Genomic DNA, 20666 nt, shown 5'->3' with positions numbered 1-20666 from the left:
AAATAAAAAATCCCTTAGGCCAAGCTATTATGTTTCCTGCAGTCCTTGCAAAACATAGTCTTTGCTCTGGTAAGTTTTTGGCTTTTTCAGATGTGTTGCATCTTTTGTGTGTCAGACCTCAAAATCATGGCGAGCCACGCATGCTTTCTAAGCCTCAAGTGTCCCCTGTGTTTCCTCTGCCCAAGAAAGGCCACATCACCAGGTAGAGTTTCAAGGTCATATGTATATTTTGCTTGCAAAATTGCTGCTACCAAACATGTCTCTTTTACCCTTCTCTGAACTCGCTCCAGCACCTCAAGGTCTTTCTTGTCGTGAGGGACCCAAAACTGACCCAGGATTTGAGGTTTGACCTCACCAGGGCCCAGTCCAGGGGATGGTCACTACCCTGGGCCTGCTGGCCACACCAGTGCTGGTACAAGCCAGGATGCTGGTGGCCTTTTTGGCCACCTGGTCACATGCTGGCTCATGTTCAAAGCAGACAAGGGCTGACCCAGGGTTGTCCTCCAGCATCAACCTGCTGGCCGCTGGACCTCGCCAGCAAGAGAAATAAGGGAAACAGAGCTGTAGTGATTAGATAAAAAATTGACAACTTCATTGTAGGTTGCTTTGATGATTACATTTGATTGCTGTTTGCTTTTTTACCTGAGAGCCGGCTACGGAAACACCAGATGGTTCTGGTCGGGATGGGATTTAGAGAAGGCCATGCAATCTGTTCTGATGCGAGGCCTGCCCAACTTTCCATCAGCAACAGAGACATGTAGACCTTTGGTATTTTGTCAGAAGGAGGCTTTTTGCCTTTTTTTTTAATCTTTTTTAAATAACTCAAAAGACTAATAAAAACAGCTGAAGGTCCGGGTGATTTGGAGAGGATGCTGAGCATTTCTGCTGTCTCTTTCTTACTTTAAGGCTTTCACATTTCCTTTTTTAAGTATTTTTTCTGCAGTAGATGGAACTTGAGAGGGGAGAATGTCTCAATCCTAGAAGCAAGTCTCGGTCCTTAAAGCTGGGGCTTGAAGTAAGCACCCAAAACAGCAAAATCTACACAAAAGGGACTGGGAGTTGGCGTTGCTTGGCAAAACTTGTCCTGTCAGTCTTTGTGACTTGACTTTTGAGCTGTACCAGTTATATCAGCCTCAAAATCTTGCATAGATCCATTGGGTAAAATTGGGGGTTTTAATGCAGTCAGTGGCAAAACTTGCAATGCTGTAAGGCCAGAAAAGGAAGCACAACAATTGTTTGCACTGCTTTGTTATAGAGAGAATATTAAAACCCCAAATTTGATTTATCAGCATTGTGAGAAGCATACAGGAATCTAGTTGGCTGTTTTTTGGAAATAGTGTATTTTGCATCAGCAGCAAGTAGATAAAAGCTTTCAGTGGATTGTTTCATTTATCACAGGAGAGCATTTGATGCTGCTGCTTCCTCCATATTAGGTAAAAGCTTTTATAAAACATTCATAAACTTCTGTAGTTATTACTGACTTGTAATAAATATCTAAACAAGCTCACAGATGTTTTGTGGTCTTTAATATATTGTGTCTGGATCTTTACTCCAGCCTAGCCCTTTAAACCTGCAGAATCATTCTTTTTTTGTATTTGGGATCACCTGGTCCCAAGAAGACGAAGTGATAAAATAAGCATTTTTTTAAAAAAAAAAAAAAAGGCGTGTTAGCAATGAGTGTCTGCCTGTTTCTGCTGCAGAACAGAGCAGCTATTAAATGATGACTTGTGCTCACTAATGACATCAAATGGATTTATAACATGTGAACGAGAAAGGGAAAGCAGGATAGGTCGTCATTAGCTATGGGTTTGCCTGAAGCAGATTTCCCATGTTAAAGCACTTAAATGCAGAATTTATGATATGTCAGTAGATTTTAAACCTGAATAATGTCCAGTTGTTGTAATGGCTAATAATGCAAATTACCTGAGTCAGCCTCAGCATAGAGTGGTAAATATATCCTGCCCATTCAGACACACTTCTTTCTTCCCTGCCCCCCCTTTTGCATTAATATTTTATCCCCCTGAAGAGATGTTCTGAACCTATAATGTGCACCAGCGTACCGTGCTCATGGTATTTCTGGATGTCATTACAGAGAAGCCCAAAGACTATACCACTGCCTGTGATGCTCGCTTGGAAATTGCTTGGAGCAACAACGGCAAGTGTCAACAGGGAGCCATATTAATTATTTGTAATGTGCCTCATAAGAGGAATCAACCTCTTTTACTGCAGCACAAATATTACTTGAAACAGGAATGTTACTCTAGCTGTTACCGTAATCTATGTGTCATTAACTTTCTGTGCTTAGAAAAAGAGATTAACAACCCTGTAAATTGTTACAGTAAATAGATGAATTACAACAACATGTTTTTATTATAAATAAAAGTTTCTCGATAGAGTTACTCCAAATTACTGGAGAAGAACTGGGTCTTTAGTAAGTGGGAAAACTGTACAGTACTGTTGGGAAACAAATAGCTTCCACTCGGGTGAAAGCAACACTGAGTTCCACAAAACGGTATCTGGTATGACTAAAGTTCAGTGTAGTACCTGTGTCTGCGTGGAAAAAGCAAAAGAGATAGTTCAACTCCTCTTCAGGTATATCCACAAAATGGAAGTTCACTATGAAAAGTGCACAATGGAACAAAATACTTGCCAACCTGTTTTGAATCTGGCTCTGTAAAAATGCTGTATGTTTAATGATAGCCCTGAGACATCTCTGTAGGAAACACTAAACCACTTATTTGTCCACAGGGCAGGCTCACCACGGACAGGTTTCCTACATGGCCCCACCGATCCACCTCGATTCAGACCTGGAGAGACCACCATCCAAGGGTGAGTGATGAAGGCTCCTTGTATATGCGTTGCAGACCAGCCGTAAGCAGGAGCGTTGATCGTTTGTTTGCTCATAGAGCTTCTGCAGCAAAGTTACCTGAGATAGGTGCCTCTGTCAAATGGTACAAGTGAAGCGATAGAAACGTGGGCCCTTGATTTCTCAGCCCTGTTTGGAGGATCCCTCCCCTGGTTGTGTTGAATGAACCCCCAGTTTGTGCCCCCTGGGACCAGAGCAAGCATCTGTACCGATGCAGACTTCTACACCTCTCTTTGGTCCTTCTAATTAGGTTGTTCAGATCAGATTTCAAAATTACCTTCTTGGAATGGATAATAGCAATGTCTTTAAGTTAAAAGCAAACAGAGATCTGGAGGGATTTCTTGTTCAGCTCCAGAAATGTGTACAAACACCAAACAAGGAATGTTGTGGGAGAATGGGAGGAAAAGTGGTGGATGCCCCATCCCTGGAGACATCCCAGGCCAGGCTGGGTTGGCCTCTGAGCAACCTGATCTGGGGGAAGATGTCTCTGCTCATGTCAGGGGCTTGGACTAGATGAGCTTGGAAGGTCACTTCCAACCCCATTTTATGAATCTATAGAGAGAGGACAGCTGAATCGTGGTAGCAGGGAGATGCACCATAGCTTAGGTTTGGTGTTTTTCCTTTCTCATCTCCTCCAAAGGGTGCTACAGCTGCAGGAGGGGTTCAGGGTTGATTTCAAAAGTGATCGTCACCATTCTGCCCCAGCTGTGAGTACCATTTGTGTGCGCCTGTGTTATCTCTAAGTGCTCGCAGCTGAAAAATACATGTTAATGAACAATTAATCTGGATAGGCACACCATCATTATGTCATATGGAGAAAACTGTCTTCTAAATTTCATGTTGTTATCCATCTCTCATATTCTGGGAGGCAGAAGAACCTTTGTGTTGGTGCATTGCAGCTGCAACGGCAAGCATACCCCTGCTCCTCCAAAGTGCCCAAGGACTTTGTGGGCTAAAGGAAAATGTACTGTTAAAGCTCTTGGCTTGAAAGGCTCCATAATTTTGAGTGAGCTTTTCCATCAGCATCCAGGTGGCTGGATCTGTAACTTGATCGAGTAAATATTTGCTGGGATTTTTCTCCTGTAAGTGTAATGTGCATTTTCTTAGCTGATGCCGTAACAAAAACTGAGGGGTTGATTCTTGCTGCACAGTAGCAGCCTTAGCACAGTTATTCCTTGGTTGTTCCTCTTGCATCTCTCCAAGGTGGAGCCTTGTGCTGGGTGACTGAGCTTATGCCCGATTCACAATCCTCTCTCCAAATCTGGCTGTAGGAGTTGGGCCGATCACGTGCAGTCTCCTGGTAGTCCACAACCTTCATTCAGCTTTGGGTGAATTACCGTGCAATTCGGCACTTTTGGGATTGTTAGCTGATTTAAGTCAGTTGAAAACCTCCAGTTTTGCAGTAAAATTTGCAACCTAGATCAGTATTACCACGGTCAACATAAACCACTACTGTTGTTGCCTTGATGCTCTTGGTTTCTGTTCCATATTCCCCCTTGCACTGAGCTGGTGCTGGTCAATGTTGCACTTAGAGTGGCAAAAAGAAGATGACACTTTATGATTTTAATAATAATAAATGGAAAGGGGACCAGGGTAGTGATATAAAAACATCTTGCCTTCCTATATTAAAAAAACAATACAGATTTAGTGCTGCTGTGGCTCTATGCAGTTCTGTGCTGGTGGATTTATTTGTAACTGTCTTTTTCTTCTCCTTTTTAAAAATTGTGTTGCTGGTGACATTTACACACATTGTTTATGCATTGCAGGGCATTTTTACCTGCCTTTCAGAGTCCTGATACTAGTGGTGAATAGAGCATAAACTCCAGTAGTTTACTGGTACATTAGTGTCATCATACGTTACAGGGTAATTACTATGAGCCACTGCTCTGTATAGTAACACAGTAATGACACTGTGAGTCACTTAATAGAAATCAGGCCATAAATCGGCATTTTTTATCGAGACACTTTTTATTCCCCACCCCTTTTTTAATTTGAGGGTGTTTGAAAATTCGTTCCACATATGAAGCAATCAACTATTATTTTTACACCTCCACTCAGTCTAACGACCCAGATGCAATGACATGATTTTTACAGAACCATTTACTCCTTCCGTATGCAGAATAATTCCAGGGGTAGCTGAGACCTCAAGGGCTGATCTCACAGACTGAGGATCAAACCTATGTTCTAAAAATGAATGGCTGGTTACTGACTATAGAAAGGAGTTCCACAGATGAGGATGATAATTATACTCTGGTTTAGAAAAGAGATTTTATGGAATTATCATATATAGCAATATAGAGTTTGGAGTCAAATTCTGCCAGGTACTAAACCACAGCAAATTGAACTCATTGGATCCACATACTAAAACTATTTATGAAGCTTTATAGGAGTAGATTTTATTGTCTATATGTAGAATTACATTAAACATGAAATACATGCCTGGCATTTAAAGCTGAACAGCCCGAGCTCTGCACCCCTGGTGCAAGTTTTGGATGTTTTGCAAAGGTTTCCTACAAAGTTGAAGTTCTCTTGGAGATCATTACGCTTGAAGTCAGTGCATTTTCAAAATGTAGATTGGTAAGCAAAACTAGTTATTGGTCCCCAGTTCTAGAAATAAATAGCAATGAAAGGAGGGTGTGAGAGGTTTTCTTTGGAGATCAGCATGAACTTTGATTTAAAGATGCCTTGAAATGTGATTTTTGTAGACTACCATAGGACCTGATAAGCTCAGAATGGACATAGACGTCCACCCAGGAGGTTGTTTTGACAACGGGTTTCGTTTTCCACTGTACCGAGTTTTGCCATTCATTGTCAGTAGTTGAAGACTTTACCTGCCTGACAGCGGCAACAGCTGGAAAGCAGGGCCAGCACCCTCAAGCAGCACTAATCCACACTGAATGGGGTTGAAAAAAAAAAGCTGTAGAACCAGTTCAACGTGAGGAAGAAAGAGCGTGGTGCTGCATCCAGCATGAAACCCTGCTCAAACTTCTTTGTTTTGTTTTTTTTTTTCTTTTCCTTATTCCTTCCCTTTTTCTGCCAGACTAATTTTTGGCTACACTTCTCTTTCTGAAATATTTATAGGGCAAATAACTGTTTTAAATGAACAGATGGGGGAGACGTAAGACAAGCTGTTAAATTAATAAACATGTGTTGTGCTTTATCAGTAAGGGAGCCGATTTTGGCATTTCTTCTGGATGATTTGTATGGCCTATCACCATTGCACCTGGTGCAGGGACAAGAAATGGCCACTTAATAACCAAACAATGTGCAAACTCCTTCCATTATAACTTCATTATGTCAGATATAATTGTCTATAACTAGATGTCAAATCCATAATTTATGTCCAGCTCCCCTGCGGAATAGTGGCCATCTGAATGAATGGTCCCATTAATGGGAAGGAGTTTTTACTGTAACTTTTCCCCTCTTGGTACACGATCCATTTTGTCATCTGTTATTAATTCCATATCATTTCGGGGATGCACAAAAAGTGCCTGGTATATTTATATTTTTGTAACAGGAGAAGAAGGCAAATAAATCACATTTCAGGTCTGCTGCTTTCCTAAGACGTATGCCTGCCGCCGCTTGCGTCCTTTGCCGTATGTGGCATCTTCCATGGTTGGACTCGATCTTGAGGGTCTCTACCAACCAAAATGGTTCTATGATTCTGTGATTCTATAATTCTCTGGTGTTACATTGTACGGTGCCTATCTATAGAAGTGCTCCTTGACGTATGTGATGAAGTATGTCGTCGTCACCTGAAAGGACGGATGAAAAATTATCCAGTTAACACCATTTATAATAGTAGATGACTTCTTAGTGTCTGATGATAGAGTTTCCCATTGCTAATACGTAATTGTTTTAAGACTAGCCAGTGGATGGTTATGTTTACCTAACAGAATATTAATGTTTCCTAGACTTGTGACTTGGTTTTCTGAGTGGTATGTATGCTAAAATATTAACAGTGGTGGAATATCATATTACCTCTATAGCATCTTCTCCTGGAAAATATTTTTTGTAATTTTTTTTCATTTTCTGTGGTTTCTATTTTACAGCTCTGAATGTCACAGCACTCAACTCTTGGAATCATCTTGGGTTGAATCAGAAATGGTTGCAAACGTGAGATTTCCACCCCAAAGTCAGTGGTCTGATGCCTTCTAAAACATTTGGTTTAGAGCCCGCTTTGGCCCTTGAATTTCCTTAAACCAGATTGTTGAATTTTGATGCTCCCCTTTGTTTGTTGTTTTTTAAAGAGTTATTCTGGTTGTGGGATATTATCCATTCAGAGGGAGATATATCCCCGTGAATTGGGTACCCTGCTCTTGAAAGGCACTTTTGGAAACCCCAGCCTTAATAAATGCAGACTAAATGCTGATTAACAGATAAACATTATGGAGTCCCGTTGCTAAGATTGTAACTTGGCTCCCTTGTAAGAGGCCTCATAATTTAAGTCTTTCAGCCAGGTAAATTTGGCTTGGTATGTGCAATATTTGCTCAGAAGAAAAGGACTGCTATCCTCTAGCTCCAAATGGTTTGTTATTGCCTTCACATTGGCTCAGTGTTGTTCATTCTCCTTGAAAACTTGCAAGAAGCAGTATTTAAAAGATCTCAATTGCCTTTGGGAAGAGGTATTAAGGTCAATTAAATATAATTTTAAGGGTTAGAGGGCCAGCATGCATGAGGGTGCAAGCCAGACCATGGGGCTGTTGGCCAAGGAGCTTTCAGGGATGGAGAGAACCAGCTAAACTTGGGGCAAGGAGAAAACTTTGCCCTCACCTAGCTGAGGATGCTGCCCTTTTTGCAGATGTAGTTTTGGAGAAAATTGCTGGCACTTGCTTTGTTAAAAAATTGTGACAATGATGGATGTGGTTATGGCAGTCTCTCCTTTAGATTTTCTCCAAGTCCAGGTTTTGTCTTTTATTTGACGAAGAATTCTGCTTTGCACAGATGTGTGTGCATGCATGGATGTATTATGCCCACAAATTGAGTAGTCAACATGCAGCAAAAATAATACTGTTACTGAGTAAACAATTACGTTTCATTTTCTGGAATAAAAGGGAATATGTGCCCATAAATCTTCTTTTAAATATGTCTGTGTTGGAGAGTAAAAAGAAGATGAGGTTCCTAAATTCATGCCGTGGAATCCTCTGTGCCCCTGAAGTGTTACAACCTTATTCATATTTCATTGTGTTTCTAGATCAAGCTGCATTATTATGGGCGGCATTCCCCCGATGCTATAGCTGTTGCTAAGGAAAAGGTACACTATGTTAATATTTTGTCATCATAACTATGCAAACTGGGTTCTGTACATTGAAGAATTTAAGGGGCAGGGGGAAGTGATCTTAATGCACCATTTTGATTAGAGCTTCCACAGGTCATAGCTCACATTTTGAGGCAAAGCTTGAATTTGGGAAGGATTCGTACAGAAAATGTGGGAAAACCAAACAATTGAAAGAATTTGTTTAATGAACTTTAAAATTACTCAACAGTAGGGATATGGACCCAGCACTGCAATCTGGCAGAAGCAAACCGAATGCTTTTAGCAGGCACATTCAGTGAAGAATTTCTCAGCCTTCTCGTGCCTTAATTTGTTTTGATCCTGTAAACAGAGCATTCACCCCTAATTTCTATTTCCTTGGCCATTTCCAGTGCTGGTGTCTATGATGTGATTTAGATACCTTCTGGTTCAATTAACATTAGGTTGATTCACTAAGAGCCTACGATCAAGTAGAACCCAACACAAGTAGTAAAGTAAAATGGCAACAAATAGCAAATTTAGCATATGGAATCAAAGAAGAGGCTGAAGTCACAAGCAAGACACTGATGTCCATGCTGATTATTTCTTAAAAAATACGCTCTATGCAGACTGTATTGATGAGGATTATAAAAATGTTTACCAAACAAGCAAAATAAACAAGGAAGGCTCTTGGCATCCCTCCCAAAGGAATGTTCTGAACCGAGCTTCTCCTTTCCAAAGTGTTTTCCTGTTAATACAGCTGCCAAGGCACGAAGCAGCCGGGGAAAAGGAGGATGAGGTGGCTGGGAGTTCAGCACAGTTCTGCTGTGATCAGCACAGCCACTTTTTCTCCCTTTTTGCTCAAACCTTGCATGATGGATTCTTTGACCCTTCATTTTTGGGAAAGTTAATATTACATTTCCTGGGAAAGGTTGTCATAATTCATGTTCTACCTCATTGAGCTGCACCTGATCGTAAAATCCATCGAGAAGCACAGGTGCCTGGCCTGGAAAGTGTTACTCGCTCCAGCAAATTAAATACGGTGTGAGATGAGATGGAAGGGTGTTTTACACTGGAGGAATGTGTTATAAAGAGGAAGAGGAAAGAGTGATGAGCTCCCAGGATGGGGTCAGTGGGAGAGATACCTGAGGGTAAAGGCAGGAGCATGGTTTGGGCAGAGAGGATGAAAGCTATGGGATTTAGAGGGGAAGAAAGCAAGATGGCGAGGAAGAAATGGGGTTTTAAAGAATGCTTTTATTATAACATATAGAGAGGTTTACAGTCCTTTAGCTTTGGACAGGTGAGGCTTTAACCCCCTCCAGCAAGTATGTGTGGACTAATCACATTTATATTCCATATATCCCCAGGCATGTGTTACTACCTGCTTGCTTTTCCCCAGCTTTTGCACCGAGTTGCTGTAGTTTAACAGGAAAAATCCAGAGATTTCCTTGAGCATCGTTAACCACTCCTGACATCCTGTCTTGGCATTAACATGGAGCTCAAGCCCAATGTCTAGAGCAGCATGGCATCCTTTTCCATTTCTTAAATCTGTTGAAGTCTCCTTGTCAGAGCTGTTACCGAAATCTTCAGCTCCTCGCCCTTTCTAATTGGCATAGCTGTGTCACTGGCTCCCCAAGCCACGGGCAGGGATCTTTATAGTCCTTGGCCCCTCCATAATCCACTTTAAAATGTATGTGCCCCACTATAGCCTGAAGTTTGTGCTCATCTTTAAAGCGCACTGCTTCTCCGCATTGTGTTTGGTTAAATAACTGCAGCTTGGTGTAGATATTTTGTATATGAGCTGACAGGGTTGACACTGTATTTTGCCATCATTTGTTTAATTAGCTGGAGCTCTTTGGGGAGAAGTTTATGAAATGGCATACTCCCAAAGTCTAAGTTAAATCTGTTCTGCCTTTTTTTTTCTTCCGGTGAAGAGCTGGAAATGCAAAGCATTAAAAAAGGTACAAATTAACAGAAAGCAACAAAAACCCTTGTGGTAATGGGCAGTGCCTCAATAACAAACTCGCCCAAATACAGAATGGAAATTACGATGAGTGAAATGACCTACACTGAATTTTGCAATCCATTGCTAGTGAAATTAGCACATTCCTTCTGTTTTGTTTGCACAGACAATTACAAATTAGATCCAGAAAACACACTCCCAGAGGTGTGGTTTGGGGTTTTAAGAAAATGCCGGCATGGGAATGTGGAAAGCATGTTAGTGCAAAGCATTTTAGCTCCGTTTGTAGTCTGTGGTGCTGGCTCGAAGCTACAAGTCTTGCAAAAATTGAGTAGAAGTGGAAAAGAAGAAAAAACTTGGGAGGAAAGGCAACACAGGAGAAAACAAAGAGCTGTGCAAACAGCTAATTAGTACAGATCGCATTCAGCAGTGCGAGTGTTAGTGAGTAGCAGGGACAGAGGAATTGAGCAAGGAAGGTTCTCCCACCCACCCAAATTGCATCTTTGAATATTTCCAAACATGAAGGTTGTTTTTTTTTTGAGGTGATTTTCCTGTCCAAGATGGTTTCTCAGTCCTGGGGCCCAGAGGTCGATGCAGGATGAGGAAAGGTTGTAGCCACAAGTTTCAGAAAATGGGATTTTACTTTGGGTGCTTGGCCAGTGGTTCTTGTGAAGGGGCTGAGCTGTAATTTCTGGCAGCGTTTGAAGTATCTCCTGATTTCGAGGATGGTAGGATGGGGCAAGACCAAGCATTAATAAGGAAGAAATTCAAATTCTTCCTGTGAGAGTGGTTATGAACAGGCTGCCCAGAGCGGTGGTGGTTGCCCCATCCCTGGAGACATCCCACGCCAGACGGGACAGAGCTTTGAGCGACCTGATCTGAGTGAAGATGTCCCTGCTCATGGCAGGGGTTTGGATTAGATGAGCTTTCATGTCCCTTCCCACCCAAAACATTCTATGATTCTCTAGTGTTCTGCAAACACAGAATCACAGAATCACAGAATGTTAGGGATTGGAAGGGACCTCGAAAGATCATCTAGTCCAGTCCCCCTGCTGGAGCAGGAACGCCTAGGTGAGGTTACACAGGAATGTGTCCAGGCAGGTTTTTAATGTCTCCAGAGTAGGAGACTCCACAACCTCCCTGGGCAGCCTGTTCCAGTGTTCTGTCACCCTCCCTGAGAAGAAGTTTCTTCTCAAATTTAAGTGGGACCTTTTGTGTTCCAGTTTGTACCCATTGCCCCTTGTCTTATCATTGGTTGTCACTGAGAAGAGCCTGGCTCCATCCTTGTGACACTCACCCTTTCTATATCTGTAAACATTAATGAGGTCACCCCTCAGTCTCCTCTCCTCCAAGCTAAAGAGCCCCAGCTCCCTCAGCCTTTCCTCATAAGAGAGATGCTCCCCTCCCTTAATCATCTTTGTTGCCCTGCGCTGGACTCTCTCCAGCAGTTCCCTGTCCTTCTGGAACTGAGGGGCCCAGAACTGGACACAATGTTCCAGGTGTGGTCTCACCAGGGCAGAGTAGAGGGGAAGGAGAACCTCTCTCGACCTACTAACCAACCCCCTTCTAATACACCCCAGGATGCCCATTGGCCTTCCTGGCCACAAGGGCCCAGTGCTGGCTCATGGTCATCCTGCTGTCCACCAGGACCCCCAGGTCCCTTTCCCCTACGCTGCTCTCTAATAGGTCATTCCCCAACTTATACTGGAACCTGGGGTTGTTCCTGCCCAGATGCAAGACTCTACCCTTGTTCTATTTCGTTAAATTTTTCCCTGCCCAACTCTCCAGCCTGTCCAGGTCTCGCTGGATGGCAGCACAGCCTTCTGGCATGTCAGCCACTCCTCCTCAGCTTCCAAGTTATTATTTGGATGTGTCACAAAACCAGCCTGTGCCCTAAAATCCTCACTTCCCACAGGACTCCAGTATATAAACCAGCATCTCTTGGAGTCCTATGCCAAAGAGTTGTAAGTTACAAGCAGCTTTTATTGACTGTAATTGCACTTGAATTAACTAACTGCCTGTGTATCTGGTGGCTCCTGCAGCCTCGACATCCCTCCCGCAGCCCTGGAAGCCTCCTTGCTTTGCCTCTCAACACTTCCTATGCCAGGAAACTTCGGAGGGCACAGCTCTCTTGGCATCACTCTAAAATAACTTGGCAAGTAAGCTCTGGAGGCTTAAACTCTTGCCCCGGCTGGGATATATAATGATCTAGCTACCTACACTCTTTGATCTTCTCTTTGATCTCTGATTTTCAGAGAGTTATTGTTTGTTTACACACTGGAAAAAAGGGGGAAATCTATTTATTTATTTTTTTTTTTTTAATGAGGCTGGGAAATTATTTGCAATTTTGCAGGCAGGGCTAGGTTGCAGCCTGGGCTCTGCTCTCAGTGTCCTCAGGGTGGTAGTGCCTGGCAAAGTCCAGCATACATAGAATTTGCTGCTTAAATCTTTAAATAAGCTAATATTGATGAAATAGCTGTGAGTTTTCTGTAGACACTTTTCCAAAGGAAAGGTAATTCATGCGGTTACAGCCACAGCCCCAAGCACAGGGGAACCACAGCGTTGTTATTGAGGCTGCGTCCCTCAACGCTGCTTTTGTCCTTTTATTTCTTTTCTCGGGATTTGTTCACAACGCCGCTGTTATGCAAAGCATGGTATTACAGGATGAGCTAGTCACATAGTGAGATTTAAGCTGCAGCAGAAGGAAGCATGGTACATGATCCATTTAAAATGATGAGTATAGCTAAAAGTTGCAGATTTGAGAGTGCACAGACCGTAATATATTGCAGGGCATCCATCCTTAGAAGGATGGGTTCAGATCTGTGGAGCTTTTCAACCTTCATCTATGAAATCACTTTAGTGCTTGGGTTTCTCATTTGACTTGCTACTCTGATTGTGACCACTTTTCAATAATGTCAGAGCAGAAGTTGGTTTATTGGACTTAATTTTGTCCACAGGAAGGTGTTCATTGCCTTGAAAAATTATGTAATTCCCAAGCAGAAAGAGATGGGCTTCAAGTCAGACCTGGGCTCTGGCATCTTGGTTTTTAATACGCTGGGCTGAAAAATAGCAGGAAATGGTAGAAATTGCAAGGTGGAAGTGGATTTAAATGGCAATAATCTCTAACCTTGCTGCAGGAAAAGAGCTGTAAATGCTGCTCTCTCTCGGCTCTTGCCCTGCTGTAGGTTGTTGCTCTGCTTTGCTTTGATGGTATTTCACCTTGTCTTTAAGTGGAAAAAGGTAAAAAATTACAGGGAAAAGACAGTTATGTAGCACTGTGGGAAAAAAAAAAAAATAAAGAAGAGGGCCTGTCCAGACACCTCATGTGCAACTCATCCAGTGACCACACTCTGGGTTGGAGCCTCCTCACCGCCATGCTTTTATCTTAAACCAAAGCAGGAGTCTCAGCCTTGTAAAGAAGTATTTAAACAAACAAACAAACAAAATAAAACATCGTTGCTCAAATTTTCTGGTTGCCATGGTTTTTGGGGACTGTGATATTCACTGCATGCTAGAGATTGAATACAGACATAGCTAATTTCACCTGGAAGAAGTGTTGGGATTTTATCTTCTTTATTAAGTGAAGATTTTGTCTGTTCTCAACCCGCAGTTTTTGGGCCTTAAAATCTGCCATTAACTAAAAAAAGACAACTGTTTTGTACCTGCACGCACATTTTATGAAGATTTTTTCTCTTACCCTACAAAGTGTTTTGGGGGGGAAAAATAGATAACTGGAATCCAGGAGAGACTGTGCAAGTCAGAACAGCCTCTGGAGACAGCAGTAGGGATAACTAATTCATTTTGATTTTAGTTTTGCTGAATCTTCCTTTTCTCTGCTAAAAGACACATTTACTTTTGCCTTTGACACCTCTAACCATTTGCCACCCCAGCAGAAAGGGAGGGTAAAAGTATCTTGATGATAATTTGGTGATGCTTCACACTAACTATGCAGAGGCATAAAAAAATGACTAGATGAGGTGCAGAAGATCTGTCTGTACATCTGTAAAAAACACGGGTTTTCTGCATCTCCTGATTTCCCATTGTCCATAGTCATTAACAGAGAGGAAAATGGATGAATTAGCGCTCAGATCTAGCCAGCTGTTCTGCCAGCTTCCCCAAGCTGCACATGCTGAGGCTCTTGAGGATATTTTCATTTGTAAAGAAATTTAAAAAAATAAAGTTTCTGTTATCTCTTCCCTTCCTGTGTAGCCTCCTGAGGCCAGGGGGCCCACTGCTAGATTTTGTGCTTGCCCAAAGCCCGGCTCAGATCGCGTGGCTGCCTTCCAACCAAGATTTTCTACCAAAAAGTGCCTTTTGCAGGGATCCTTCTGCTTCTTCTCCAAATGCTTCCTGGAGCTTCAGCTGCCAACTTCTTGTGTTTAGGGGGTAATTTTTCCGATTGCACATGCGCTGAGCTCTGCTTGCTAACAGAGCACGTGCAAAAATAAGTCTCTAGGTTAACAACAGGAGACTTTTGAACTCAGAAGAGCAGTGGGAAAGCCTTGAGCCCGCTGCAAATGCCTAATAATTTGGGATACAGAGAGGAAGGCTGCACGGCTGCACAGTGGACGGCTTTCCTGGGAAAAGGACTTCTTAAGCTATTCCTTTTCTCCCTTTCTGCTGCTCAATGCTGCTGATTACAAGGGGCTCTCCTTGTATTATTACAGATATTAGCTATTTAGGCACTAGAGATAGCTCACAAAGCTGAAAATGGAACTTATCTCTGATTAAAATTTAATTGCTCCCAAGCTTCCACTAGTTACTCACATTAAGTTTCACACCATCGAAAAGCGCTCATCAACCAGTGTCAGATTTAACAGGAATTTGGCAGATGTTAGTGAAGTGCTGGAAGAAATCCAAACCACAAGATCTGTGGCATATCATATGGTTGAAAATTTGTTGGCAGCTGAAAGGAAAAAAAAAAAAAAAAGTCACATGCAAACCTGGAAATAGCAAGAACTGGACACTAATCTTTTCCGACTAAACAGCCAAAAGGTTGGATTTTCACCTCCAATGTCTGGAAGACCAGCATAGATCAAGAGTGTTGGGTGTCTTGGTGAGGGATGAAAGCAGCAGATTTTATATTATTGGCTTTTAGAGTGCCTTATGTGAGGAACATTGGTATCTCCATGGAAATCTTTTAAGAAAAAAAAAAAACAAAACAAAACAACAACAGTCTGTTCTGAGACAATTTGGCAAATTAGCTATGTTTTATAAAACTTAGGCTTTTGTCACAGATTTTCTCTTTTCTTGAGCACATTTATTCAGAAACAGAGTCCTTGTAATTTATTTCTGTTACATATTCGTCGCCTGTGGCGTTGTCATCTTCGGCACTTCTGTCACCAGGAGCTGCTCCTGGTGCAAAGAGAGGACAAGCACGAGTAGCTAGCAAGGTGGGAGAAAGCTCCGTCCATTTTTTAATAAGTATTATGAAATATTTTTTTTGTAAATGTGACTTATATCGATGTGTCAGTGTGTGGTATTATGGTAGCACAGAAGCGAGGTGAGGCTCTTCTCAGTCGAACAGGAGCTGAATTAAAATCTTAGGATGGCACAAGTCCTTTTCAAATAAATGCTTAGTTGTCTGTAAAAAGAAATGTGCCACGCTTCATGATTTAGTGTCTGTGATGTTTTAATGCATGCAAGTATCTTGCCAGTGGTTGTAGCAGGAGCTTTTCTGGCAAAAAGTAAATCTCACCTTAAGCCTTTTTCAATTGAAACAGTTTTGGAGGAGTTTGCACAAAATATTAAGTCTGATTCACCCCATGTTGGGACTGAGCTGATGGGCAGGGACATAAAGCAGGACCTGCCTTGTGCTGTTGCAGAATTTGATCCTTTATATATGATTTGTTCTTCAGTATATAGCCAAGTGCGTTTCATATGCTCTTGTCCTCTGTAATCCCACCTGGGTTTGGCAGATCTCTGTTGCTTGGGAGAGACGCTGAATCCCTGTGTTAATCCTGACTCATCTTTTGGGTCTGAGCTGGCTTTTCTTAATCTCCTGGGTAGTTTGGGAGCCAGTGAGGGTTTAAAAGTTTGGGTCTGTGGCTGGGAAATGAGTTCGGTCCCTGCTAGGCTCTTAAGCATTGGCTTAAATAACCTTAAGCCTGGGTTTAAAAGCTGTACTGAATTGGGGACTATATGCTGCTGCCATGTTCTGCACTATGAGGTTACTCAGTTTAGAATGTGGTAGTTTTTTTCATGTAACGTCTCATATTGTTACTCACAATTATGCAGTTTTTATAGAAAAAAGAAAAATTAAAATACTTCAAAAAATATTGATCCTAGTAGTTTCAGATACAAAAGCCATCAGCGCTCCATTTCACATAGTATTTCATGAAGATTTATAGAGTATCTTGTGCAAAGCAATTCGGAAATACATAGTAATACTGTTTCCAGCAGCGAAGCTCCTTCAAAAGCTGATAAGAAAGGAGTTTGTTTTTGTTGTGGTTTTTTTTTTTTTTGAGCACCAAAGGTGCAATGTAATTATAGCAGTTGATGCTCATCAAGATGCGGTCAGGATTTTGGAGTTAACTGGGGCCTTACTCTTTTAGGGTTTTGTTAGACCTGGCCTGACACATGCAGCTTGATGAGGTTGGACTCAGGAGTCAGCACTGAGCCTGTGCTAGAGGAGGATGAAACTTGAAGGCAAAATAAGACTGAGACCCCTGAATAACCCGGTTCTCCAAAGCGCTGAACACAAGGCACTGCTTTTTTAGGGCAAGGGGAAATACTGCTTTCTTTGTACTTTTGCAAATCAGGCCATCTGTTCGGAGACTTAACACTGGGACTTATGAAGGTCTTGACCTGAATGTTGTGTTTGCTTTTTTATTTTTTCCTATGGGGAAACGTACAAACTGCAAAAATTAAGGGAAAGGGTAGCCTGTCCCCACATTGCATCTGCTGCTGCTCACCTAACCTGGGCTACCAAGGGAGGTGCAGAATTAATATTTCAAAGAGAAACCTGAGGATGCCCTGCAACAAGAAAGGTTTAAAAAAGGCTTTGTTGTGCTCACGTCGTGCTGCATGGCAGGGAGGGATGGACAACATGGGTAATTGTGCTGACATGGCTGTTATATTGTCAGGAATCAACTGGAAAGTTGTGTTTGATGACATGAATTCTGGCCTAGAGAAGTTTGCTCTTGGCTTGAAGATGGGTTAATAGAGGACTGAGTGTCTCATAATTTACTTTTCTGCTAGTATGCTCAGTTATTGTTGGCAAAAACAGGTCTTTACCTACAGTTCTGAGCACATCTAACTTCAAGAAGCTCAAATCTCAAACATTTTTATGGGTATCAATTTTGGTTTTCATTTGTCTTTAAAAGAACCACTTTTCTAGGATACCACTCATATTGAGACAGGTGTTTTGAGTGCATATATTCTATCATGTCCTTTTTCATCTACTGTTTGATCAGATGCAATTAAGTCTAATTGTAATTTGTTTTATGGAGGAAGAAGAATATATACAAATAAATGCACACAAACACAGCTAGTTCATCTGGCAGCTCTGGGGCTGGGGGAATGAACGTTGTTTCCACCCTGCAATCAGATTTTAGCTCTACCCCACTGGTTATGCCTCTCCAGAGGTGTAGAAAAGTGGTAATTCAGCAAATATTACCACTGGGATATAGCACATCAACCAGAAAGGCGGCTTTTTCTCCTTCCTTTCCTATACCCTGTCACATTGGGTTCTGCAGGAGGGAAGATGTGCCTCAGAAAAGCACGGATGTGCCTCAGAAAAGCAATTTATAAACCCCCTTGGCATTTTCTTCTGCCTGATAGGATGACCCTAAGTGGTACAATGACATCCTGCATCCCAAGCTAATCCTTAAAATCAATTACAAATGAGAGTTGAAGGCACCACCCCACACTATGTTGTGGCCACTGAAGCTTTGTGGCTGGGGAGGTGGTCAGATGTCCACAGAGGTATCCAAAATTGTTGGTGTTGGGAGAGTGAATACTGGTGAATATTAATTGGAAGAGGAAGGAACTGTGAAGCCATGTTTGTCCTTGTCCTTGGCTTCATGCTCATTTTACACCATCTGCATCCTCTTTCTTTGCTCCCCGGCTCTGTCCCATCTCATGCAAGGCATTCTCGGGCTGGTCTGGATTGGTGCTGCTGTGGTTTTTCATTTAGACGAGCACCCCATCGTGGACTTGGGCCTGGGCTTGACAAAAAGGGGCACATAATTTTCTGTTACATTGCTCTTGGAGCCCTGCATGCTTTAGCTAGCAAACAGTTTGTCCAACCTCCTTGAACACTGTTTGCTCAGAGTGTAAGAGAGGAAAGAAATCTACTATCTGCTTTTAGATTCAGCTCCTTCCATATGTGTTTTATTCCGTTTTCTTTGCACAACACTTAAGATTTCCTTTCAATTAAACCATACGCAGCTGAAGTTGCTCCGGCAGATTTGTTACCCAGTGAGTGCTTGCTCATATGGATGGAGAGCTGATTTTTCTCCTTATCTCCACCCATTCCCATCAGGGTTGGTGAATAATAGCTCATTTTGGGGACAAACATCCCCATCCCCAACAGAACAGGCTGAAAGTCCTTTTTTGGGTCAGCATGCACCCAAGAGGTGGCTCATAGTGAGCGGAACATGCTGCTCTTGGAGATGCTCCTGAGTTTCTTCAGTATGGGACACACGTTGTTATTACTGCAGATGAAATCTCAACTGGGAAGAATCACTCACATTGCCATCCCCAGAGCTGGAAATGTTGCTGAAATAAAGTAGTGTCTCCCTTAGTTCCAACGCATTGCCTTGTTGGAGCCGGGTTGACCAGGCGTCTGGGTCTCCAGAAGGTTTCTGGTCACTCTGCTCTGGACAAGAGCTGGAGACAGTGATGGTTTAACTGAATCAGTGTCACTGCTTTAGCTCAAATATGAAGTTTAATAAGGGAAAATAACAGCTTAATTTGGAAAGGCATCTTGTAGGCTGGGGAGACTGACCTTGTAGGAGCAGCTGCTGCCAAGAGGATTAGGGAGTTATGCTCAGAAATGTTCTATGGATGTGCCAAGTTTGGCATGGACAAAAGTGGTCCCTTTGGCCTGATAGCTTCAGATGAGGAAATTCCTTGAGGAATACTGTGGATTGAGAGAAGGGTTTACTCTTTTGCTTTAACCGGTCATTTACTCACACAATAATGCAAGAGGATCAAAGTCTTACCCATCCTCCTCTTGTTTTCCTGGATTTCCTAGTTATCTGTGGAAAGGTTTAAGCCTTTCCCAGCACCTGCTGAACACCTCAAGGAGAGGTAAGCAAACAGTTGAGATTCTTGCAGTTAATTTTGTGCCCCAGAGAGTCAGGCTCCTGCCTTTAGGAAAAAAAAAAAAAAAAAAAAGTCTGAATTTTATTTGAAGATTTAAACATGTATTGATTTGCTTTGCACTGACCATGAGGATCCATCACAGGTGACCTTCATCCTTGCCTCCCATTTCGAGCCTGACCTGATACTTGAAAGTCTGTTACTTCATTGATTTCCAAATGAGTTCAGTGTTACACTCTGGGTTTTTTTTTTCGTATTCCTGGCCTGACAGATTTCTGCTCATTATAAATTACTCTGTTTGCTTCAGTCGCATGCTTTTTCTCATTTACATTTAAGATAATGGAAGAAGAGTTGCTTTTGATGACGCAAGCGAGCTAGATTTTGGGTTAGCATTATTATAAAGTGAGAGTTCTGGCTAGATAATGTAAAATATGTAGGGATTTCAAGGTTTTTACTACCTGTAAAGCACTGCAATGACTGGAAAAACTAATATGCTGCTTCTTGGTAAATTGATGAGACTTCTTGCTGCATGCATGCAATGTGGAAGCCTCCAGGCTAATCACATTCCAAGTCCCAGTACATGCACTAAATGGCCCGGTGGAAAATATTTAAAAAACAAAAATATTTCAACGTATTTGATGCTGAAGAGAGGGGAAAAATAATATTTGCTGTAGACTGGGGTATTTATTCTGTGTTACCTGGGAGAGCTGTAAAATGAGGTTTAGGTTGCGTGCAAGCTCTTTAGCCCTGCATTGTGCCAGCAGTTTTATCCTGTACTTACAATAATATCTGTTGATATATAAGGCTCTCTGCTGTGTTTCAGAACCTCATACAAATGGCTTGAGGATTTTTTTCCCGTATTTTTTCGCTATGCTTTTTTGTCTTGCAGTCATGTGAAGATACATTCACATTCAGCTAGACAGTAGCTATATTTTTAAGATAATGTGCATTGTACCAGGTCAGACTTTCATCTCTCCTCTCCTTTTTTTTCACATGTTGAGTATAATTTCTTTTTCCATATGAGAGGCAGGTTCTTTTGTTCGAAGTAATACATTTATGCTTTGCAGTGACATCAGGTACTTAATTTTATAGATGTATCTATTATATTATATAGGAGACTGCACACCTTAAAAATCTCTAAAGGATATTATTTCCTTTTTTCATTTCTGTGTCATCCCATCTGCTTTTCTTTACCATTTTCCAATTTCTTTGGATTTTGCTGATGCTGGTGGGGATCCACAATGCCTTTGTTGGTAGCCCAAATGCATCAGGTACACTTTAGACCAAGTGTACCTTCCAGACCAAGAGTACATTATGGAAAATCCCTAAGATTTTTCCAC

The 20666-nt window shown here is 41.9% G+C and overlaps 1 protein-coding gene across 50 annotated transcripts in view; it reads left to right on the top strand.

Annotated features, from left to right (window-relative positions):
* The window catches only part of ADGRL3 (adhesion G protein-coupled receptor L3), a 385183-nt gene that overhangs the window by 277507 nt on the left and 87010 nt on the right, over positions 1 to 20666 (top strand). For all 50 annotated transcript variants that reach the window (XR_010472325.1, XR_010472327.1, XR_010472324.1 and 47 more), the window contains one exon: positions 2749 to 2829. Coding sequence is in view for 46 of the 50 variants with exons in the window: in XM_065061628.1 (XP_064917700.1) it covers positions 2749 to 2829 (81 nt within the window). In the remaining 4 variants the exon portion in view is untranslated. The remainder of the gene's footprint in view (positions 1 to 2748; positions 2830 to 20666) is intronic.

The sequence above is a fragment of the Columba livia genome, chromosome 4 (assembly GCF_036013475.1).
Source record: "Columba livia isolate bColLiv1 breed racing homer chromosome 4, bColLiv1.pat.W.v2, whole genome shotgun sequence".
Classification (NCBI taxonomy): Eukaryota; Metazoa; Chordata; class Aves; order Columbiformes; family Columbidae; genus Columba; species Columba livia.
Note: the sequence above shows the minus strand (reverse complement) of the source record. Positions and strands in the feature narration are given on the sequence as shown.